The following is a 26,266-nucleotide window of genomic DNA, read 5'->3' as shown; positions in this document are numbered from 1 at the left end:
TGTTATTGCTGCCTGTAATGGCTTTACAAGTGTATAATTTCGCAATATAGAATGCATTTAATTTAATTCATTTGAGAGTGTCTGGTTGACATTTTGGGAATTTTAATAGATACCGATTTATAAAGAAGTATTATTAGTACGGGAACACAAAAAACGACGAGAAAGTAATTAAATATTTGGCATTGCTTCAAGTGGTACACATAAATAAATTATATTCAGGCTCGTTAGTGGTCAAGTTATTCAGTCATTAGGGAAGTTTGATCAAAATACAATCGTCTGATAACGCTTACGTAGGAAAAGTTGTCCATAATTATATAGATATACGTCTGTAATTAACAAGTGCAGGAATTTTATTTGAATCTCACATGTATAGACAGAAATAATAGTAGTAACAAGCTTAATATAAAGCATTAAGGACGCTGGATCCGTGAATGAAAACTGCATTGCCGTTTCCGACGCTTATTACAGTATCGAGTCATCATGAAAGTCGACTTCTCGAGTTGTAAATATCTCTTACAGATATTTATATATTTTCTAAAAAAAGAAACCCTCTGTAAGACGTGTACCCATGAACCTTTGACCTTTTAACGTTAACATATTACCATATTAATTAAATATGGTCTAGAACCTGTTTGATATCTTGAGGGTAAACATGTTGCAGATCTTTTGATTTTCTCAAGTTTGGATCGTGATTAAAAATGGGACACAGAAAGCTCCCCTGTTCTTACAGCGGCGAGAGCATAACAAGCATCATCGCAATATGAATGTAACCATTTGCCCCGCAATGCAATATTCCGTTAGGAACATCATTTAAATTCTGGTAAAGTTAACATTTTTTCATGTCACATAGTATTCTGCAAACAGAAAATATTTCAATTAAGCTGGCATCACTGTTCCATTTCCATTTTGTTTTCAGATGTGACCTGGGGGTACATGCCTTTTTGTTTGTTAGTTAAAACAGAGACGTATATAACACATGTTATATATGTCTCTGGTTAAAAGAATTGAGGTGAATACATACATATCTGTGTTAAAAGATAACAAAGAAATGAGTTATATTTTATCTGTAGGTTCTGTAACAAGCCCTCCAGATTTTAATGATAACCATTGGTGGATATAATATAATTATTGTACAATAAGTGTGTATAGTAATCTGTGTATATGTCCAATATAACATGTACAGGATCAGGCCTGGTTGACACACTGGCTGGACAAGGAGGATACAGGCAAAAATAACGATAACAAGATCACTACAGGCAAAACTAAACGATAAAGATAGGTACTGACAAAACTATTCCAACAATTTACGGTTTTTTTCCACTTTAAATAGGGCTCTTTCTTGTCAAATGATTTCATTAAAATATCATTGAAGTAATTATAATAATTTACATTTCAAAATAAAAAGAATAAAAGAACAAATATGACTGACAGCATATAATTTTCCCCCTGGCCAATCCATGGAACCTTTAAAACTCAAATTTGATTTGTTTATCACTAAAAGGATTTTTGGAGATGTCCTCTTTTTTTATTTGGATGAGACAACATGTATGAAGATTTTGATCGTATCAAATAAGAAATTCCCTGGTTATGAAAAAAAAATCTCTTCTATTCTGGATTATGACAAATTGCATCTCTTTACCAACAAATGTTTACAAAAACCTGATCCCGTACTTGTGTTGATGTGACCCACTGTCATTCTCTTCTCTATATATTACCGCTGTCACAAAACATGTAAACTTTGAGATACATGTTGGAATGTACATACTTATATACATATACTTTACACAATTTGGTATACATACATTATAGACTCGATTCCTTAATTCAAATAAACATTCCTTGCTTCTATTTATTAGTCAATATGGACTGTGTACACAGCAAAGGTTCCATCATTATCTTGTATCACTTGCCCACAGTTGAAAAGTGTACCATGAAGGTCATTATTGTCAAGGGTTTTTCACGGATGAACCAAATCGCTAAAATTGGATACCTCAAAAAATAAATTGATAACGTTAAGCAATCTGTAGTTCAACTCATTATTCCGTGATAAATATATCCTTTTTGCTTCTACTATGAAAATTTGAACCATAAAAAATAATGACCTTTCTTTTGGTAATTCAAACAGGCATATCCGATCTAAAACACAGAATATTATTTCATGGACTGTGTCTTGCCTGATGTAGTGTTTTTGATAAAATATATTTTGTTCAATAAAACTAGACAAAATAATGATAATGATGATAAGATAAGCCCTTATACGGACTTTTGAAAATATATCAACTTCCTGTAACATATGGGAAAATAGTTCAGTAGTTTATAGAGATATCTAAGTATCAAACATCTTCAGGATGTTTGTGGTATCCATTCAAAAGACAATTAATCTGCAGCATATTTAAAACAGGATATTCTTTACACAGATTACACTCCACAAACAAGTGCATGGCTTTGGTTTGGCTTATCTCAATATGACAGAAGACTGAATCATAAAAATCAAATTTCATCAATTTTTAAACCGTTTTTCATTAAGATGTTTCAAATTTACGGTATTAAGTATGCATCATGTTGACAACATACCAGGAGGTAGTCCTCTATGTGATAATCAGAAATTCTGATCAACAATAGAAGGATTCATATATGCAGGTGAAAATGCATTTATTTTAATTCATCAAGTGTTACAAGGTAAATACCTGTGTAAATTTAATCCTCTAGAGTATAAGAATTTATTATTACACACAGATGGCAAAACCAAATCTGAGAATAATTTTTCTTCTTTTTTTTTTTTTAAATAAATTTTCAATGTTACAATATTTCTTCATTCATAGCCTCTGACAATAAGCCCACCCTTAAATATTGCAACTGAATAGAAATACAAAACACATTCATTCTTTGTGTTGTGATAAGCCTGTCCCTTTCCTGGAGTCAGAGATCACATGTTGAATGGGCAGCTTGTTCTATCTTGACAAATGCATGCACTTTTATGAAAATATTTTGGAATTTGAAATAAAAGTTCAATTCTGGAGCACAATTTCAAAGTTCAAGGGAATACATTATTAAGTGAAAAAGACTCGATGTAAAATATAATTTCAATAATCTAGTAGACATTTCATAGGCAGATGAATGTTTATATATCTTTTTATAATATCTTAATAAAGGGAAGACTTACATGTATGTACAGGTTAGAATCATTTGTAACTACAACAAGACTTGTATGTCTTTAGGGGCATAAATATTATATGTACAAAACAATATATAAACATTTGTATGAAATAAACATTGCACTTGCTAAGTTGTAACATATGATAAGTAGCATGATATGTATATAATTGGATTCACAGACAACATCACTTTGCCGTCTGAAAAACCAGGAACAAGTTGTGATATCGAAGACAGTCTTTAATACACGTTGACTATTAAATATGTTTTCGAGGTGTTGTGTTTTAAATTGGAACCCTGGTATCTGATAAATGGTTTCCCTACAGATATCAGAACATTTAACATTTTTACATATTTTATCATCTGTAAATAATCTGAAACCTTTGTACAGCTTGGATTTTGATAAGTTTGTTATAGAGGTAATACCCTGATTACCAACAAGAACTAAATGAACTGTATTCTACACAAATATCAAATTTCGTATAAAAATAGCACTTAACCATGATATAGAAAATGTACATGCAAATATGTTTGACTTTCAATTCAATCTAGCTACATCACAAAATACTGGCTCTTTTAGGTCATTATTTCAACTTGTTCTATTTCAAGATACAACAAATAACACATTATTTTTACACCCCTGCAATAGAATGACCGGCATTTGAACCAGGTAGTCAAACTCGTACGACGATATTTTAATTTTTTTTATGAACAAAAAGATATCAAAACGGAAGTATTTTGCAAACTTCCATGGCAATTTTATGATGCATGTATTTGGAATTTGAATTAAATTGCTATAAATTTTTTTTTTAGAATGTTTTAAAAGAAACAACACAAAAAATGCACAGATTCTGTCCATTGTAGCTATAATATCAAAAAATGTGTGCGATGAAATCCTTATGGTTTAGTAGTCCTTGTTTTAAGTATGAGACTTTAGAAAGAAAAATGGTTTATGTTAGTGTTTGTTTCCGATATCAATTAAGAATTTATCTCATTTCATTCCAGAAAATTTGTGATTTCTCTTTTCTCACATTAATGAATCAGAAAATGTTACCAAAAAGTTCATTTCTTTTCTGGAACATCAGAATTGCTGATCATTTCAAGCCAGTTATTAATTTTACTTTAACAACTGAGTAACAGTTATCTCCCCTGCATGAAATTTTAACAAAATGTTTCCAACAATAATACAAAATAATGTACAAATATCATTGTGTATTTGGCACTTGTGATGAAATATAAAACATTTAATTCTTAAACCTTAAGGTGATATCTATAAATTTTTGTTTTTCTTTTATTCATTTGAAATTGTAAGTTCAAAAACTCAATAAAGCCAAAGTTCTAATATAACTTAACTGTTGGCCATTATCATTTTTTTTTTCAATTTTATCTTATTTTTCCTCATCAAATATAGAACCATTGTGCTTGCATAAAAACCAAAAATCTTCATTTTACATTCATATAAAATTTGAAAAAACATTTTTTTTATTTTGACCCGGTACAAAATTTCATGAAACATACAATTTACATAAGGACTCACAAGATTAAGTACACTTCACGTTAAATATTGCATCTTTATGACCGACTGTTATATCAAAATATTGAAATATAAATATCAGTACTAGAATTCTTAAAATCAATCATGTTATGACCATTGATTAAAATTCGTCTCTGCTAGTGACTTTAATACAGTCACTATTAAGATCACTCCAGAAATCTGAAGGCTGAATGGTCAACCAAATAAGCAATGACTGAAATGTATTCCCAGACATGAACACATTGGCCAACGATGTGTTACTCTGAACAATGACTACCTAGTTACATGATGACTGGCTAATTTGAAGAACAGATTGTCATAGTTTGCAAATTAAAACTAGACAGTAAATCATCAATTCTAGGCAGTATTACTCTGGTCATATACAGGCCCTTTTGGCCTTTATACAAACATACTTTATCCATGCAATAGTTCAGGTCCAATTGAGTTTTATAATCATGATATCCAAATCCAGGTCATTATACCTGAACACAAAAAGAAACATCTGACATCATCTTGAACCTTTCGTAGTTATGGGGTTGATATTTTTTTCCCTGGTCTCTTGAAATGTATCTTGTCTCGACTGCAATATACATAATCACCAATCTATCTATTAAGCTCACTTTTTTAAATCATGTAATTTACATCCATATCATATGACACCTGTCTCTTGTCATTTGACAAATATATCCACGTCCAGGTCATGTATCATCTATATCCAGATAACGTGATATCCGTGTTCACATGATATGACATGCATCAATGTCATGTGATATCTTTATAGATCATGTGACACCCATATCCACGTCATGTGATATCTTTATCATGATCAATATATTCTAGTCACACAAGAACTTAACAACCATATCTACATGACGAAATTCTGTGCCTTGGAAACAGGCATTTTATCTTGGATGTAGGTCGACTCTGGCTGTAGTAAAACCACTGTAACAAGCTCCTGTTCAATGCAGTGCTTTGTGCCATTTAGTTTTCTTTACTGGGACCTGTAACATGGGGAAATAAAGATATAACAAAGTTTCCTATAAAGAGCAAAGATAATTCTACACTATAAATATATAAATTATTTGTAAATTCATTACTTCAAACAAGCCAAAACAAACGGTACCAATCCCCTTGAGCACAATAAACAGATGACCAATTGTCTGTATTATTTTCATCAACCTCTCAAAAAATGACCCTATTTGAGTACTGACAAGTATTTTCTTCAAATAGGAACAACGACCTTGATTCAACAACCTTGTAACTCAAACATTATGTTATGTCCTTTATATGATTGTTAAATCAGGAATAAAGCCACTGTAGTGTGAAAGATTTTCAAAAGTTGGTAGTGGTGGCCTTGACCTTGAAACCTTCAATCTTTTACTTGTCTGTAAAGTTAGGGTCTTTTATACGGATATGAAGTTTGTTCAAAATTTCGCAAGATGTGATGATGCTAGAGTGCTGAAGAGGTTTACTAGAAATTGTAAAAGTGACCTTTATTTTGACCTTTGACCTTAAAGCACTGAAATTTGAGTATGTCTTCCGGGATTTTTTTTCATTCATAAGTGTGTGAAGTTCGATAAAAGATTCAAGAAATACTCAACTCAAGTGCCTACAAGAATAAGTTTATGTTCGTATTTTCATGGAAAATCTAAGAAACTTAAATCAATGAAATTTTACTTACCATTCATATTTTCTTATTTACAATTACCCATCAATAAATTCTTTAATCATTACATTCTGTACTTCAGAATTCTACTTAGTCAACTAGGTATCAGTTTACTGGACACTGGTCTAAAAATTTGTACTTCACTGGGACAATATTTTACATGTTCAAATCTTCCTCAAAGATCTAAAAAAAATATCTCTATTTTTTCATGTAACTATTGAGCATGCTGACATACAGAAGAAAATGATTGCTGTCCCATACTCTAGGTAAATTATTTACAGTTGAATATCATTATATGTTGTATCCCCTGATAAGACAAAATTTCAAGGACAAAATAATAAATCTGAGGTCTCCACACTAAATCCCAAGGTCATACCGAATGTCAAGGTCACTAATAATTTCAAGGTCACCATACATGACATAAGTAGACAAAAAACAGCCACACCATAAGGGAAAGAGGAAGGGAGATCACTCTGTCTCTGCTGTGATGGCTCATGGAACTGTAGGGAGGACAGGATTTTTTAATCTTTTGTCTTTGGGCTATAAAGATGTATTGCATTTGCATACTAAATTCATGGTAATTATTATTCAAATGAAAATACCTTACATTGTCAAGAAGTTATTTTTCTTTAAATAACAGGTATTGTTGAAGAGAAATTATTTGAAACAAGCCACCATATTATGATTATTCTATAGTTTTACACAAAGTAAAGCGTCCCTCATTTACTTGCCTGTTTCAGTGAATGCATGCCGTTGGAATTACGGATAGCGATCATGAGCTCCTCTCTGGGGTCAAGTTTTGGGGGTTCAATAATCCTTCGTCCCTTGCCCTTAGGCTTCACAACCACAGAGGAAGCTGGTTTAGTATCGTTAGATATCACCTTGCCCCCTGTCTTTACACTGCCATTTTGGGGCAGAGACGGGGCAGGAGGTGGAGCTGGAGGTGCCACTGGGATGGAGGCCACAGGTGCAGCCACAGACTGTTTTTGGGGTTCCGTCTGTACAGGATCAACATTGGCCATTGGTACTGGCGAATCTCGTTCCATCTTTTGTTGCTGCATTGCAAGGCGTTGCATGCTTTGCTGCATCTGCATCATCATCTCTTGCTGGGCCTTGAGTTGGGCCTGCAGTTGAGCCTGGAGTTGAGCAGAATTGTCGTCTTTACTGAGGTCATCAGTTGAAGACAGCAGCGCCTGGTTCTGAATCAGCTGCTGTTGCCACTGTGAAAATTGGTTCTCAAGCTGGTGTTGATTATGAACGTCACTAATATCTTCCTCATTAACCTCAGACCCATTCATCTCCATATCCAGACCAGAATCATTCACACTAACTTTGTGCCTACTATGTGAATTTTCATCTGACTTTTCCTTGAATAAAGCACGAGGGGAGAAAGATTTCTTTTCCTCCATGGGTTGAATGACTTCCTCCGTCTGTCCGACTGTTGGCTGCCGCTTCGCCGGAAGATTGATCATGGATATGGATTTCTCTTCAAGAACATGTTCTTGTTCTCCTTCAGAATTAGGAGAGAAGGAGAGTTCTGTGCACCTATCTTTCACACTGATCTCACCTCGGTCCTCAACATCCAGACTACTTATGTCTATGATAGGGTTACTAAAGCCATCATTGTCCTCTGTATATACACGCCGAACCACAACCTCTTCCTCATCCTCATCTAGTCTGATTACCTCCTTACTGACCAAACCACTTGCAGGAGGCTGACTTGCCTTTTCCGCTACTGGAGGAGGAGGAGGATGAGCGTCCCTCCTTCTAGCACCAGAGAAATTAACATTTTGTAAGTCATCAAGAGTGAACACAAGAGCCTCTGGCTGTCTGTCCTTGGGGGGAGTAGGAGGTCGTTTGATCACTTCCACCTTTTTAGGTGGAGAAGGTTCAGCCACAGACTTGACCTCGCTAGTCCTGGGAGATTCTGGACTTTTAAGGTCCTCTACATTGAACACTAAAACTTCCTTTTGCTTCACTTCTTCCACCTCTTGGGAATGTTCTTCAGATAATTCCTGAGGACTCGCTGACCTCATGTACTCGAAAGGCGAAATAACTTCAATTGTTTCTACTATCTCTTCTTCTTCCTCCTTATCGAAATTAACCACATTCTCATTCACAGCTTCACTGGTTTGGAATTCCGGAGGAACACTGTCCACTGTGACATCGTAGGTGATTTCCGACACCTCATAGTCCTCAGATTTGCTCCTCCTCTTCTCATCTTTTGACATACCATCTACCTTGTCTGAGGAATGATTTTCTTTTTGAGGTGGGGCACTTTCCTCCATGACAACCGTCTCCTTGGCAACAACATCCTCCATCGGTATTGGCACTTCTTCTTGGCTCATTTTGTTCATGCCCTTTACAAATTTGGAGACTTCCTCCTTATAAGTCTTTCCATCTGAAAGAAAATGTATTCAGTTTTAAGAAACAATGGTCCACTACAAAGAATTTAAGTTACAACACACCAGTAAGTCTTTACACAATAAAAAAATCTGATGAGCTTAGTTTTTTGCATGGGATAGTCATTTAACTTATTTTACTGTGGGTCAATAAAGCCACCGTTATACAGAAAATTGGTAAAGTAAGCCATTTCATATAATCCTAATGGATTTTATTGATTCAAAATCCTACACAATTAACATTTCAAAGATCATAAATATTGAAATAGACAAATTTGGAGACATGTTGAAAAATTTATGCTTTTTTCGTCGTTATTCTTGTTTTTAGTTTTGTGATCCTGTTTGAATTATGTTAAACAAAATGTGATGTGTAAGGCTGTCATATCTTAATGGTAAATACCAATTATTAACTCTATGAGAATTACTTTATAATGAAACAAATTGAAGAATATGGCTTGATGGAAGAAAAACAGAAATGTCACCAAGGATAGATGTACATTTTTCTCTTATAAAGCTGGTATCATAGGAAAGGTGGTAAAAAACATTACTTTTTACCTGGGTTGGAAATCACTCTAAATTCCCATTGCTGATCAAATTGTAACTAACAGAATAATGTGACTACAAAATTAACTAAAATGGGCAAAATATATTGCGACTGTTTCATTAAGGATCAATTTAAATTTATGGATGGCTATCGTTCCTAACTCTTGAAAGTTTTCCTGTTAGGATCAGACTAAGATCAATCGCAGAACAATCCTAATCACAAAGTCATAGTCAGAGGTAAAACGACCAATGATGTATTGGATCAGAACATCATTGCTTTTAAGGTTTGATTTGAGAAACATTCCGTCTTCAAAGGCCTCACTATTCAGCAGGACTATAAGGTACATGTAGGATTGAACTTGAACCCTGACCCTCAGTAAGTAGGACTGAATTTTAATCCTGATGCTCAATAAGTAGGACTGGAGTTGAACCCTGTCTCTCAGTTTGTAGGACTGGATTTGAACCATGAACCTCAGTATGAAGGACCATTTTTAAATCCGTTCAGTATATAGGACTGGATTTGAACCCTGAACCTCAGTATGTAAGACTGGATTTGAACCTTAAACCCTGACCTTCAGTAGGTAGACATAAAGAATGGATTTGAACCCTGAACCTCAGTATGTAGACTAGATTTACACCATGAACTCTGACTTTCATTAGGTAGTACATATAAGACTAGATTTCAACCCAGACTCATTGTAGAGAGGACCTATGGATAATCAGAAAATTTAGTCATAAGTTTGGATAAGTTATCAATTTATATGTATCAATGGTTGAAAGATTTTGATAAAACACCATTTATTTATTTCGATAAATTTTGAAATTTTGGTGAATATAAGGTTTTGTACATGAATTTAAATGAGTTCAGGCAATCTAATGTTCTTTGATTACTCTGATGAATTCAATTTCCACATAACTTGAACACGTTATGAAAGTGACTGTTATTTTGATGAAACTCTTTGCCCGCTTGTACCTTGTTCCTCCGTATCAGAATCGTCCATGATGGCCTGCTCTGCCGCTGCGATGGTGAGCTCAAAGGCCATATTAATGTCTTCTATAGTATTTACAGAGCTTAAGCTGTTGCGACTCTCAGGTCGACTGTGGACTGTAGACAGACAAGGGGAGGTAAGCGTGGTCACAAGCATAGCTTTAACAACATGGGGTGGTTATGGGAATGTATAGCATGTATTCTACAGCAGAGGAACGGAAAACAATTCAAAACAGAATTCTTCTGTTTAAATTCTTTGACTTCCATTAATCAATTAGGCAAGAAAATAAGACAAGTTAACATTTTATATTTATAAGAAAAAGAAATTCTTTTAAGTTGCTGTTTTACGGATATTCAATGATGGGTCATTTTCCGTGAATTAAATACAATAGGGAATAAACGAATATTTCAAATATTTCGTGCAAGAAAGTAATTTATCAAAACATTATCTGCGTATTATTCAAATTTTAAAAATGACATATTTTAAAATCAATTTTCATTCTAAGGTGATATTTTTGAAATTAATACAATCAATCTGTTTCCTTTACTGTAGAAATTACTGCACATGCAATCCAATATGCAGAATACATTGCATATTTGGTGTAAATATATACTTATATATGTATATAAATGAGTTATCTTTAGATAATATTGCCGAGATTAACATAAATCTTCACTGAATGTTTAAAATATAAACAAAAATATGTAAAAGATAAATAACCAATTTCTTATTTTTTTACAATTATGATTTCTTATGCGAATCTCAGCAGAAAGCAGCTAGTAACCTGTCAACCCTACTCTACAATAATGGGGGTGCCCGACCCAGTAGTGTCGATCACCTACAATTGTATGCTGTAGGGGAGAAAAAGGTTACTGGCTGCTACCGTGTTTCGATACAATTGTTTAAAACCATGTTAGCTTAATTCACTAAAGACATAAATAAGATGTTTATTCTCAAAACATTTTTTCAAGATAATTAAGCCAAATATTTTAGATTTGTTTTTTCCAAATGACAATATTGAAAACACAATCTCAGTTAATGTGTTTATTGTCCATTGATTTATTTTTGTCATGAATCTCTAAGCTAACAGGTCTTACCCACATCACAGCAGTACTTTTCAATACCCTAGTTCTATTATATCACTCACTGTCATGTATTTCTTGGTAGTAATTCATCTCGATCTTCATATTGAAATATTACAGGGTCTTCAGGTTTTATTATCCCGTCTTTCATAATTCAAACATAACAATTTTGAAGAAACCTCCTGTAAATTATTCTTTTTATCATTTTGATCATTACTCCAAACAAATCTATCCAAGGTGAAAAGGATATTGAATTTAGCACTGCTGTGTATATATTTCATTATTTCTCATTGTGGTATGTGTTCATTGCATTGCATTATATAAAACACAGTATATAGACATCAATATTGAATCTTTTCTAAAGCAAAACTGACTGACACAACAGATTCACACAAGAAAACTGTTGTTTTCTAGACAGTTTTGATAGATGTAAACAACACATGCTAAATGTTCACATTTTTCAGTCCAAAGGGAGGTAACTCCTTTGGTCTTCCAAACTGAGATTGAGTATGTGTAGTATACATTTAAACATGCAGTATGTAAACATCACCAACATACAATAGTATATTCACCATTGGGGTAAGTATATTAGAGGTAGATAATTCATTGTTGTGAAATTTTCTTAATCCAGACATTCATTTCCTTAAGTCCAATGAAAAAAAATATTCTGAATTTTTTTAGAAATAATTACAGTTAAGTATACAATTTCGGGGAAGTCAGTCTGAATTGAAATAATTTCACTACATTTGTAGATCCAGTAGATAAGTATTATAGCAAGACTTATAAGTATCTTTTCAATGAAATGTGAAGATATGTTATGTTCCTAGCCTGTAGTAAAGTATAGGTTGCAATTCAGATAAATCTTACTATGTGATCAAAAATTCTTTAAAATCTTAGTTCAAAATTGATTCACAACTAACAGAATTCACAGACACAGTCAGAAAAGGTTAATCAACTATCTGTTTATTAATATTTCCAAGAAAAAAATTCAAAACCAAAAATCAAGTAAAAATCTATAGCATGTATTATTAGAAATTATTTTGTAAATAAAATATGCATGGTAAAAGGAAAACAAAATTTATATTAAAAAACCAAAACAAACTAAAAATACTGTGACTACATGCTTGACTTCTCAAGAAAGTAGATATTAATGTGGTTTAGGTATTGATGTTAATGTGTTAGTGGTATAAATATATGGTGAGGATTAGGATTACACTGAAACAGTGGTATAAATGATTACTTCCGCATCTTAAGATATTAATTCTTTCTGAATTAAAACTGCTGTCCCCAAACCAGGTATTTTGTCAAGAATTGTTTTCAGTTCATGAATTTCTACAAAATCTATCACAAAATATATATTGATTTCTTTGTCAGAGAAATTCTAAACTCAACACATGAAACTGATTCTCAGATCATGCTGGTCATCACGTTTTTTGTGATGTACATACTGTAGCAGTGAGTTGTCCAAAGAGAATGACAAATTACTGTGTGTTTAGTTTTGGAATTACAAACAAAAGAATGCTTCTTTGAATGATCAAATTAATTATTTTTGACAATAATTCATCATTTTTATTGAATAAATTGACATTCATCTTAAAGATGCAGATAATCACTTAAAGTAGCTCATCTATGTTAAGAGATCAACTGCAAAAGTCATGCAGTTATAGTGTGTTTATTAGTACATGCAAAAGCCAGCCATGATTGGGTGGATGGTGAACTGAAACAGGGCTGCAGGGCTGAGGGCCTGAGGGCGTTTAGAAAGGGGGGCGGGGCAGAGATAAGAAAATGTCAATAAGGGCACGATTAGCTATTTTAAGGCTTTTGGCTTTTGATAAGAAATTAATCATATAATACCCGGTAATTGAAAGCTTAAAACTTTGGAAACAATCTCTATGTAACTTTTTTTTAAGTAAGTGTTAACCTACATGTACATGATATATACGGAGCTGGGGGTGTTGATTATTCATACTTGATCAGGGTCACTTTCTAAGGGAATCTGTTTTGATCGAAATTATAAAACTGGATAAACTCATTTATTTACATAAGATTTAAATTTAACACACTTTAATGATAAAAGTATCATAATACATTTAAATTCTACAAAAGATATTATTGTCTTTCCTCAACACTATTTAGTATTGTATTACCGTTGTTCATCCATCAATAATTACAAGTATTCAGATATATTTCTCTAAGGTATATCATAATGTATGATGGAGAATAACAACACAAGTCATTTAAATCTCAGACCTATTTACTTAAACAAAATCAAGATAACCTTTTATGGGTAATGAAAATGCAGAAATCCCATCAAGGGGAAAATTAACAATTTCGAGCAAAATTCTGTTATTTTTCTCCCTGTCCCCCTACTTTGTCTTACATCAGTAAAATTTCAGGCTTGCAGGTGAAAGATGTGGTATCAGATACTTGATTTAAGACAAGCTGATGTATAACTGATTTATAATGGTTCAGTGACCTGACTGGTGCACAAGCCTTCCGGTATGCGACTTCACATCTAGGTGACTTTATAACCCTGGTTTGCACATGGTCTAGCATATTCCACAGACAATGTTGAGGGTTCCACACATCACACAAGTCAAACGATATATATTGTGAAACACACAAGTTGTTAAAAGTCACACCAATTAAACACGAAAATGAGGAAAGAAAAACAAAATGAAGATAAAGCAAGAAACTATGTGCTGTCAATCTAAATTAAAAAAAAGGACTGCAGATCTATCACGGAACACAATTCAGCACAATCTCTACGCTCGGATAACAAATAATCGGGTTTTGAAATACCAGACAGCCACATGTGTCTTAGGTATTGTTTATATGTTTACCGATCAAGCAAAGAAGTGTTAATATAGAGTTGTGTTTTTCACTAGACTATAAATTGTGAATAAAGTAAAAAAAAAAATGAACTCTATTGAAACAAATATTTTAGCAAAGATTGAAAAAGGCACCATTTCTATATTGTAGTCTATATTTAATCATGATTAATATCTACAGGGATCTTCCAAGATTCATTCTAAAATTATGAATTGCAACATACAGTGTAGATATTTTCAGATCTGGCTCTTTTTTTGTAGAAAAAGATTCAGAAAAGATATCTTTCTAAATTTACTATGAAGACTGTTCCTATAGTTTTTTTTTCTGTTGAATTTAAAATGGAATCCCAAAGATTCCATTCTGCTATCCAGTCACCAACACTTAGTTCTAAATGACATTAAAAATTATTCACAGTAAAAGGATTTTTTACTGAATTACTTACTGCTAACAGGAGAGCTCTCTGGGCCCTCAGAACCACTGTCGTCACTGGTCTCTACACCAACATCTACCATATCCACCCGCGAAAGAGCGGTGTAGTCAACCATTTCTGAATCTGCGGGAGGAGGTTCCACAGGAGGAGGTGGTGCTACAAAAGAACATGGCCGCTGATTTTTGATTGGTTGCTCTAGTTCAATGTCCTCGGTTTTGATGGAATCATTCTCCACCATCATCATTCTTGGACTTTCAAGGCCACGGTCGAATTCTGCCATCACCTCAGCCACAGCTAGCGCGTCCTCGTCATCTGTCATCGTAGAAATAAATGTATATATCACAGATTACACATTATCAAACTTATGTCAGGAGATCACTTCAGAATTTCGTACTGATTTTAATACTCACAAAATAATGTACTGTAATTTACTTTACAAGGAATATTAATGATTAGTGTCTTAACTTTAAGATTCTCTTACGTAAAAAACATCTATCTACTGGTATGTGAAAACATCCATTTTATTTATAATTTTAGAAGTTAATACATGAACATATATGAACATGGATATCAAAAAAAAAATTCCATCGATAAGAGAAGATTTTAATTTTGTAAATTCAGAAGATCTGTTAGAATCATCAAAATCCTTTGGACTACTTCTGAATGTATACTGCAATGAGATCTCACAATGAATAATAAGAATTCAGCAAAATACAAAAGTACATTTCTGATAATGAGTCAAGGGATTCCCCTCCAGCAGTTAAGTCTGCTCATATAAGTCTCGCTCTACAAATGCTAATAACATCAAATACACACATAATTGATCATGGCATTTCTCAAAGCCAAGGAATGCTACAGACAGACTAGACTAAGTATAGTGATATAGGAGCAGCTGACAGCAAGAACTGCAAAACATCAATACTTATCAATCACACACGACAAACAGGTGGTACGGGGTTTTATACTGTATTACCAGGTAAATCTGTTTTTGTGTTGACATTTACCATAATATACCAAATAAACATGTAAAACATGATAACATGCATGTGTGTTGTATCATAGAGTTATCTCCCTTGAGATATATTTGACCTTGACATTTCATTGTACACACAGTTGTCCAGACAGTGATTGTTGACCTCCCTGAAGTTAACTTCTTATTTAAGTTAAAGTTACCAGAATGAATGTGAACACAATACATGATTATGTTATGCACACTACCAATGCAGTTTCATTTGTGATAGATGACGGAGTTGCCTCCCTTACAGTTTTACCTTCATTGAAATAAGTTTTATATAAATCATATTGTTGCATTTAAACTTTTTTGAACAATTCAGAAGGAATGAAATATACAAGAATTCATTTTAATTTTCAATAATCATCATTTTTGGCCACAATGGAAAAAACAGAAACAAGGACTTCTCCCTGAGGTATAATCCTGTGATGATATGCAACGCGATGCATGTCGGTACAAATTTGCTGTATTCTGCCTGGACATACCCTTTTGATATCATACAATTAGAAGTTCACCAACCCAATGTATCACTTACCTGTGGTGATTGCGTCTTTGATGCTGCGTGGTGACTCAGATATCGGTTCTGTTACAGGAGGACTGGGATGGGGAGGGTCAGAGGTCACTGTGATGGCCACCACAGGTGGTGTTGATTGGGAGTTTGTTGAGGGTGAGGGTTGGCCAGGTGAGGATGAAGGAATGATAGCTGTTGTGAGGTAAGCAGAGAAAAAAAGTGCAGTCAAATCCTGCTGGAAAGTCACACAATCAAGCAAACAAATCTGGTTAGAATATCTACAATAAACTATTAAGTCTTACTGAAGGGAAAGCTGAATAGATTTTTCCGTCAAGCCCATGTCTGGTAGCAGGCCTATTCATTATGTTTAGTAAACAACCAGCTAGTGTAATTTTGCTGTTCTGTATTAAGCCCACACCCTTACTGGTACAAGCCAGATTTAAGGATCAAGTCCCCCGGCTCAATGCATTATTAGTTTTATTTCTCATTTCAGTGGTAAATGTGTTATGCTAGAAAACACTTAAGTTTAACCTTTTACTTTTTATTGAAGAAATATAGACAAACTGTAAAACCCAAATTTTACCCCTAAGTGAAGGATCTGGTTTGAAAAGCCCAATGTTCTTCATTATCATAATTTTTATCATAATTCCATATCACTGACCTTTCATAACTTGTATTGACCACAGATCAGTATATTCATGTTACCAAATTTAAAAGTGATGCCGAATGCTTTTAAATCCCACAGGCACATCATCATGACTCAAACATTATGGTTCTAAAGATGAATTTTTGTAAATCAAGCTTATCTATTTTAACCACAATGCTTGTTTCAATAACAAAATATTTTTTTCACTTGCAAAATACAAAACAAGATACAATAACTATAGGCCGTTTGACTCCGTAGAAGACATCATCATTTACATTTGGAATCTTTTGACCTTAAGAAAGTGGTTTAATTTTGTATACAAGTTTTCAAAGCATTTGTTCAAAAGAAATGACTATACTACCCTACAGTACAAATGATATCAATCCTGACCTCCTGAGACTCTTAAGTAACAAACATGGCATCCTAAAGAGTGACAAATCTTATAGCCTAAGTATTATAGTTTTATAGACAAAAGATGATAAAAATGTTCAGCTTTATTTTCAATATAAATAGGACCTTGAAACAGGATTAAGATAACCTTTTTCAATTAACAAAACTTTTGCTACAGTAGATTACACAATAAATATATTTTCCATTCCAACTTAATTTTTCCAGTCTCTATAGAATATCATGATTTTCAGTTTCTAATTCATGGCAGGGGAGGTAACTTTATAAAACTGAAATTCACTTGTATGCTAAGTATTTGAAGTTTATAGCTGTAAATGATGTTTTCATGAACAAACCACTATTAATGAAAAAGCCTAGAATGTTACCTCTAAAAAAAGTCAATTTTCGTCAATTTTTACCGTGAACCTATCTCAATGTTGTTGTTATATCGCCATAAAATGTACCACCACTTAACAATGTTAGCCTCTGGCAGACTGCTTGTTAAAGGTAAAATTTCTCTCCTAAAGTACACACCATAGTTTGTCACTTCAAAGTGAGATAATTCTGTGACCTTTTTCTTTTTTTATCTATATATCTAGTACACTACACCTGAATACAAACTGAGATCAATTCATGTGAATAAATTTGTGGAATGATTTTCCAAAAACAGAACGGGGAAAAAAAAAAAAAATGTTGCAAAATTGACAACAATCTGTTTACTCATTCATGCAAGGCAATATTGATGTATCGATATTTCACATTGGTAACTATAGGTGACAAATATCTGGCACATGATGCTGAGACTCGCAGATGTTCCAACAGGTGGTGCTTTATGGCTTAAAAGTCTTCTTAACTCAGACTTATTAATACTCAATGCTAGCTCACACTAACACACTAAAAGCAAAAAAAAGCCAATCCTCAGTCCTTTGTTTGAGATATAATGAGCAATATATATGCGATTTCAATTCTAACTTCATCAGCGACATCAATTCATAAACTTTTTAAGAGTTAAAAGAAAATAATATATAAGTTTTGAATGAATTCATAATAAATTTTTACAAGACAAAAAAATGAGTGGACATTATTACTCTAGCAAAACTAACTTGTACAGATCAATGATACATAATTCTCTGATGGTTTACGCGGTATATTAAATTGTATCGAAAAATAGCTCTAAGACAAGTTACAAATGAAAATTCAATTCACACCTGTTAGTGTTCATGAAGCCATCAACATGTCCAACACCCGGAACTAAAAGCAATGTCTACTGATAGTAAGCAACAGTTTCTCTACTTATAGGATGTGGAAGTTAGGGCCCCATCTGAATACTCCGAGTGCTGCTAATTAAGTAAATGTGTTAACAGTGCAACTGGATAATGATAATTGATTTAACTCTGTCAGTGGGGGGATTGGGAAACTGGCCACAAAGCGTACCTGTTTGCGGTGGAGGAGGGGCAGCTTTTCGTTTCTTTCCAGGAAGTTTTTTCTTTGGTTCGTCCCGTTCCAGCGACCTAGTCCGAGGAGGCCCCTTCTTGTTTTCTTTATGTAACGGCAGTGTTTGGCTCGCCCCAACATCCATGGCCTGAGCTGGATGTGGTTTTCGTCGAGGCGGAGATGTATCGCGTATTCCACTATCCCCATTCATTTGTTCCCCACTATCTATTGATGTAGTATCTATAATAATTTGTAAATTTTCGTCTATTCGTCCCGCGTCGGGCGATTCCGCCCCACTAAGTGTTAATTCGTGGTATCCACTTGAATCTGAACTATTTCGTGAATGTAATTTTTGTGCTATTTGTTCCGTGCGATTTTTATCAGATGTGACCGTCACTGACGTTGACGCCTCATTTTCACTGACGCTAGGCAACCTCTCCGACATCACAGCCACTTTTTCAATGTTTTGTTTTTCAACACTTATTTCTACCTGAACAGTTTTCGTGGGAGGCTGAGCTTGAGGGGGAGGTGGCGGTGCTGGTGCTTTTCGCTTTTTCGATCGTGGTGGTGGAATTACATTTTCCTTTGCTGTCTGTTTTTTAGTCTTTGGTTCTGGTATAGCCTCAGTCTGAGAGACCATCACTGACTTTGGTCGTGTGTCTACATCCATGGCAGAGGAGGGGGTATACATAGTCCGAGGGCGAGCCACCTGTTGATCGGACTTTCTGCGTAACGGAGGACTACCCCCAGATAATGGGGTTGGCGGTGGCCCACGATCCACATCCATCTGTACGGCTTGCTGGATAAGAAAACACGCCACAGGAATGAAATATTTGACAATCACTTTGATAATCTAGACTGAAAATGGCGATGTAAAACAGAAAACTTGGGAGAGCGACTGAATCTAAAGTTAGACATTATAAAATGATTCTGCAAATTGGTCAAATCAAATGAGGATTCCTTAATCTGTCTAGTTTTTCTACGTATTAAGACTGTTATAGTGTCATGTGTTTTTAGAACTGCTAACAAATGAATTGAAACACTTACCACATTAAACTTTTTATCTTTCTTGAGGAATGAAAAGAACCCCTTCTTTTTCTTGCCCTCACCAGCCATAGGCATGTATGCTGTGGAGGGGTCGACTCTAACGGACTGACTTCGTCCCACAGACAGGTCCGGCATTGACTTAGCACTGTCCATGGTCACTGTACCACAGAGAAAATATCAAATTAAGTACACAATCAGGGGAGCTAACTTTGGAACACATCTTTTTCCATCGATTAAAATAGTGTTCGGTTATAGGTATTTCATGAATAACTACACAACATGCACAATATCATATCCAAGACTCAACACAATATTTCTTTGAACACTGCTGTTGTTGCTGTATAATTTAGATAACTAATAAGTCAGACCTGTAAAATCGTTCTAAATAGAATTTCTGTGTACAATAAAACTACACATTAGGAAAAACTGTCTTTTCTGAACGATAAAAATCTGTCTGCTTGTTGTTAGCTTTTATTGTAAATTTTACCGATAACTTGTAAAAAAAATTTTTGTCATAACTCAGGTTGCTGCTACAAAGAATATTAATGAGGATTATTGGTCAATAAACTTGGACAATTAATAGTATTGTTGTCTAGCTTGAAGGATGTGGAAGATGACAGTTTGCAGACTTTGTGACGCTGCCCCGACACATAGGGATGTGGAGACGGAAAGCTTCGAGGCTGGACATAATGACGTAAGTTGTTGGATTTGTTGCCAGGGACAAGGAGGACAACTCAGTGACACACAGAGCTCTTGTTTGTACATTATTCAAACACATCGTGGTAAGTTTATCTCCGGCCATGACGTCATTAATGTAGACAGACAAATTAGAGTTACCTATCTTCAGGTCACTGGTGGCACAATCAACAGTCCATAATAGTGTGTCTACTTTATTATCCCTGCCTGGGAGATACAAACTTCTGTTCATGGAGGATCCCACGTACCATCAAACATGTAAAATACACCACTTTATGTAGGTCTGATACGCGACATGGTAACTGATTTTACACAATGTTCATGACAAGAAAATTTGGTATGAAAATGTTGGTACATTGGGTAAAAAAATTATATATTTTTAATGATCTTGTTGCATTTTCATGGCACATACCCAGTTTACATCACAAACATAAAAATGAAATTTTTATAACTTTGGCTCTGTATATCTACATGGTTCTATACACAATTTAGATTTTTCTAATATTACACAGATCTTGCAAAATATAATGAATATGGACTAAACCGTTTTTGTGTTTACGGTGACATGAATGCATTTGGATACAGAACTGTGTTTTTGTGTTTACGGTGACATGAATGCATTAGGATAGAGAACTGTGTTTTAGTGACATGAATGCATTAGGATAGAGAACTGTGTTTTTGTGTTTACGGTGACATGAATGCATTAGGATAGAGAACTGTGTTTTTGTGTTTACGGTGACATGAATGCATTAGGATACAGAACTGTGTTCTTGTGTTTACGGTGACATGAATGCATTAGGATACAGAACTGTGTTTTTGTGTTTACGGTGACATGAATGCATTAGGATACAGAACTGTGTTTTTGTGTTTACGGTGACATGAATGCATTAGGATACAGAACTGTGTTTTTGTGTTTACGGTGACATGAATGCATTAGGATACATCCTTTCTAAATGCTTTATACACAAATAACAAATAACCCCAAATATCCTGATGATTTATCAAACTATTGAAATAATGATATTTGCAATGCCGATTCAGACACTTTGAAACTGAATAACTGTGACACCAGTAAATCTAAGAGTGTAAACACAGGTACTGTCCAAATAAACAGTCAAAAATTTGCTTTTCAGTAAATTTGCCAACCAATTCCCTATTAAGCCCACCACTAGACTTAAAATTACATTGGAATAACAATTTGTGTTTGTCCAACAATGCACTGATCAATTTTTACAAGGCCTTGGCAGTCATGAAGATGTATACCTGTGCGATATACCACTTATAAGGCCATTTCTATAATGCTTCTTCTCATCAGAAAACAATGCTTCCAGCATGTGTGATACAGGCCTGTACTTAATACCTAAACTATAGTTACATCAAACATACACGATACTAAGAAATTCTTTTCAAGTTACAGACCACTGAAATGTTCGTCTAAACTCAATGTTTTATGCTAAAATTCATGTAATAAAAACAGAAATTCTTTCCGAGCAACATCAAACCGCTTGGAACATTTTAAGCTAGCTACACATGTTTAGCTTACAAAGGTAATGTTTCTAGGTAAAGAGATGATCATCAGTGAAAGGCTTTAGTCTACCCATCAAACTGAAACATCAAACACAACACCCCTGTATAACAATCAACCTGTTCTGTCGAGATCCATACACAACAAAACAGATGATTATTTTAACGAGCTCTCCGGCACACCAGTTCCTGGAGATTTGCACTAAACACAACCAGATTCTAACGAAAACATTTCACTTTACCCCACTGGAGATGTTGTTTGGATGTTTCATATGCAGCCAATATCATAAAGTTGTGACTCTTTACAAAGGCATACTTCTGTTGAAGGGTAGGGGTGTGGGATTGTTTCGGAATTATTTGAAAAATAATCAATGTGTTTTAGTAATTAAGCATATCTATACTATTAAGATATCAACATAATTAAATTTCTTCACAAATTTCTGAACTTCCATGGATATTTTTTTTTTCTTGACCGAGATATTCAACAACATATTTACGCTGGTTGTGGTAATTAATCTGAGAATATCCTTATTTCATTTTTATATCTTAATCAAATTTTCATGTATCTAGAGTTTACCAAACTAGAACCATTTGTCTACATCAAATTCATGCCAACTTTTTGAAATTTGAAGTCTGGGTGGAGATTGCTAAAGTACATTATAAACATGCTTTAGACAAACAAAACTGTTTAAAAAAAACGAGAGTTTTGGTTAATTTTTATAATGGACTAATTAATTAGATTTTGAAATTACAAACAATTTCTAAGATAAACCAATAAATTTGGTCTCAAATTCAGACCAAAATTATTGTTCCCTCCTATGATAATGATAACATAGAAAGTATGCCTTGATAAGCCCATACATGCTCAGTGATAACCCTTCCCTCTCAATGAGAATAAACAATGACTAATATGTACAATAAGGAAATGTTACACAAGATTGTTATATGTGTGTAGATCAGGGATAAGTCCTAGCCGTTGCTGACTTAACTGGTATACTGTATAGTCCCTTTTTTCGAAGGATTAAAGGCCTTCAGGGCCATCTACAGATAAGAATGTACTATTTGTTAAACTTGTACAGGTCATGTATCACTAGTGGCTCAAAATATCTCTCTTAGGTTACTAAAGAGTTCATTCTTTATTCACAACATCATGTATAAACTATTTATCATACCACATAAAAATATGTTCCCCAATCATTTTTGTGTACTCTACTTGTACGTCGCATGCAATTTTATTACGTATTTATGAAAAAGTTTACCTGAAAGTGTCATTATGAAGGTTACCATGCAGACCTTCAGACCTATAACTATAGATGACCAGGGTGATTTTGTAACACATATTTCTGTAAAAGTTCAACTTTTTTAAGTGTACAAGGTCAAGGTCATTCCATTTGACCTCAGGGTTAAGGTCATTTCTGATTCCTGGTCAACTGTTAATATGATGATGTTGCAAACCTCCAATTTTCAAAATTTCACACTTGTACTAAACTGATATATATTTTTTTAGAAGAGTTTTATAATTTTTTCCCAAAATGAATAAATATGTTTTATATTGCATAAAGTGTTAAGTAAACCATATTTGCCTGATGGTATTTAACCACAGAAGCCATAACCTAAATGTGATAACCCTTTCCACTGATTAATTGTTAGATAAATACAGCCAGTGATAGGCTTACAGATCCACAGGACATCGTTTGCCACTTGTAAAAATCCACTGACCAATGAATGAGGTCAGCATTTTTCAAATTGTTCTCATTTTCATTTCATTCCTTTTCAACACCTCTGACAAGTCACCAGACACCAACGTTTAGAAAGTGGACGAAGAATGACCAGTGACAGGTTATTAAGATATCAGCTTGGTCAACAATCAGACAAAGTAATCTGATAAAATCTTCCTAATGGTTTTATTCTATTCTGATTTGGCCACCCTCAGGACAAAAATCTTGACCATCCTTCAGATAAGGTGCATATTAGTTACAAAGGTACAAATTGACTACAACAAGTCAGTGACAGGAGCTGTAGGCATTTTGTTATCTACATCATAAGTCTCATCAATATACCTGTGTCATAAAACTCCCAAAGACCCATATGCTGGTTACAGGTATGTGACACTGGGTTCAGATGTTTACAAACTCCTTCAACACAAAATTTTGTAACGAAGACTAGTTTTCTGTTTTTATTTCAATTCAGTTTCATTAAACTTTCTTTTGAAATAAATATTTTCATTACTGAATCAACTTTTGACTTGAAATAGCAAAGGTGAGTGAAACCAGCTCAAATAACTAGTAACAAATAAGAATTAGTGGCAAATATTCATACTAAAGTTATGGTAATTATTATCAAAATGAAAATTAAATTTCGAAGTAATTGTAAATTATGTACATCAAGCTAAAACACACTGACATTATCATATACTTTCGGGTACTATTGAGTACATGAGTTGCATTTATTCACACTCTTTATGGAGATACAAAACAATTTTGTCTTTTCCGGAAAAAGAGAAATCAGCTAGAGACATTGCTGTTCATTATTATCATAAACAATTTCACTGTAGACAATCGCTGTAAGTAATTCCTTACCCCTAACATGGGACAATGTGATGGGATGTATATAGTAAAAGATGTTAGAATATTGATATCAGAGCTTTCCTGAAACTTTGTTAGACATTGCAACGTTATTCAATATTGCTTTTATGTCACATCAGGTCCAGTCAACCCAGATGTAAAATTGGGTATTTCATTTACTGGGAAGTAGGTTTGGTAGTGTTAAGGTATGTATATACTATTATTTGGAGTGCTAATACTGAATGTAATTATTTTGTACGCATTAGCAATTTTTGATTGATGTTAATGTATATTTAGGAAAGTGTTTCAAAGTAAGGGAGCTAAATGGTTGACATATGAATTCAAACGTAATTCATTCAGCAAGACATTTCGTGACAGGGTGATGTCCGAAACTGACCCACCAGTGGCCTCACTGGACACAGCATACTGGTCAAAGCAAATGCAGACTCATTATTGACCTGTAAACAATGGACATAGCTTAGGATCACTGATTAAAATGGCCGAGACTGACCAATGGACATGCAGCTGTTGTCAAAGATGTTAATGTAGGAATTCATTATCATACAAATGAGGAGGATCACTTTGAATTGTACACATCAAGGTCAAAGACTATCATTTATCACGTTATTTTGTGACAGATTTATTTCAAGTTATCAGGAGAATAGTTCACAATTGAAACTTGAGAATATTACATTACATGGTATATCACCATTTTCTACCAGAATTTTTAACATTTTAATTTGTCAAACAATTATTTCCAATTATCTTGGACTGCATGCATTGAACACACTGCATTTTTTTCTCCAGTTAATTAAAAAAAAATGTCTAAATCTGATGTTTTTTAAAAATATATATATAGGTACCACCTGTGTAATATTTGTCACCGAGATCAATGACTTGAGCTGCTTTCACTATACGATACAATACAACTGTTAGAGGTATGATAAAGACATGTATACACAGCTCTACCCAAAACAAGGTTTACATTTCCACAGACGTACATACCCTGTATATATACATGTATGTGTATATAAGTAGTCAATATTTATACTGAACCCTTGACCTAAATCTGGTAGTGAAAAGGCATTCCCATCCGATTTTTTAAAAGACAAATCTCTATCATGCCAGAGAACATATATTTATCTTTACATAAAATATTTATCCAATAAACTCGAATACCTAAATACAAAACTGGTTTTTTTCTTTTTTTTTGAAAGTTACGGAAATTGTTTTACAATATAGGTATATAAAAGTACATATCTACATGGCATGTATTTGGTCTGTCTAACATCTAAACCAATACAGGTTAACAAAAGTTTTCATGCACATACCTCACTGCTCTCTATATAATGTCACTTTGAATTTTTAACTTGAGTGTCCACTCTCTCTCTGATACACATTTAATCCATGATAGTGAATTGTCACAGAGGAAAACAGTTCCTTACTGGACACAAGGAGGAGGAGTGTGTCGGAAGACTTGTACCTGACCACACCTATCAACCTCAGATGATTGCTGACACTCGGAGATAAGGAATGTGTTCACGTATATCTTACACCTAATCAGCGAGCAGTGGAGCATGACCAATCACTCAACTGTACATACATACATATATATATTTATACAGGTATATCCTCTACCTGTAGGTCAGTGCCACCACCCCTCTGGGCACCCGGGAGCAATCTTACACACTGTTACACAAGTAAACACTTTCTGGGAGAGTGGACATGCTTAGACCATACAAATTGTGTAACACAACACCAGGTAAACATGACAGAACATTACTTGTCACCTCAGAGTCAGGGGAGGTAATGAA

General features: G+C 34.1%; 1 protein-coding gene across 1 annotated transcript in view; it reads right to left on the bottom strand.

Moving 5' to 3' along the window:
• Positions 1–1,053: 1,053 nt before the first annotated feature.
• Positions 1,054–26,266, bottom strand: part of LOC132560872 (titin-like) — a 67,226-nt gene continuing 42,013 nt past the window's right edge. The window contains 9 exon segments of the mRNA XM_060225576.1: positions 1,054–5,688; positions 7,085–7,248; positions 7,250–7,279; positions 7,282–8,754; positions 10,272–10,403; positions 14,644–14,943; positions 16,179–16,346; positions 18,622–19,420; positions 19,669–19,826. Coding sequence (XP_060081559.1) covers positions 5,647–5,688; positions 7,085–7,248; positions 7,250–7,279; positions 7,282–8,754; positions 10,272–10,403; positions 14,644–14,943; positions 16,179–16,346; positions 18,622–19,420; positions 19,669–19,826 — 3,266 coding nt within the window. The 3' untranslated portion in view covers positions 1,054–5,646.

Source organism: Ylistrum balloti, unplaced genomic scaffold (genome assembly GCF_031769215.1).
Source record: "Ylistrum balloti isolate Yb309-2 unplaced genomic scaffold, AGI_CSIRO_Ybal_v1 Utg371124, whole genome shotgun sequence".
NCBI lineage: Eukaryota > Metazoa > Mollusca > Bivalvia > Pectinida > Pectinidae > Ylistrum > Ylistrum balloti.
This window is presented reverse-complemented; position numbering and strand designations above follow the sequence as displayed.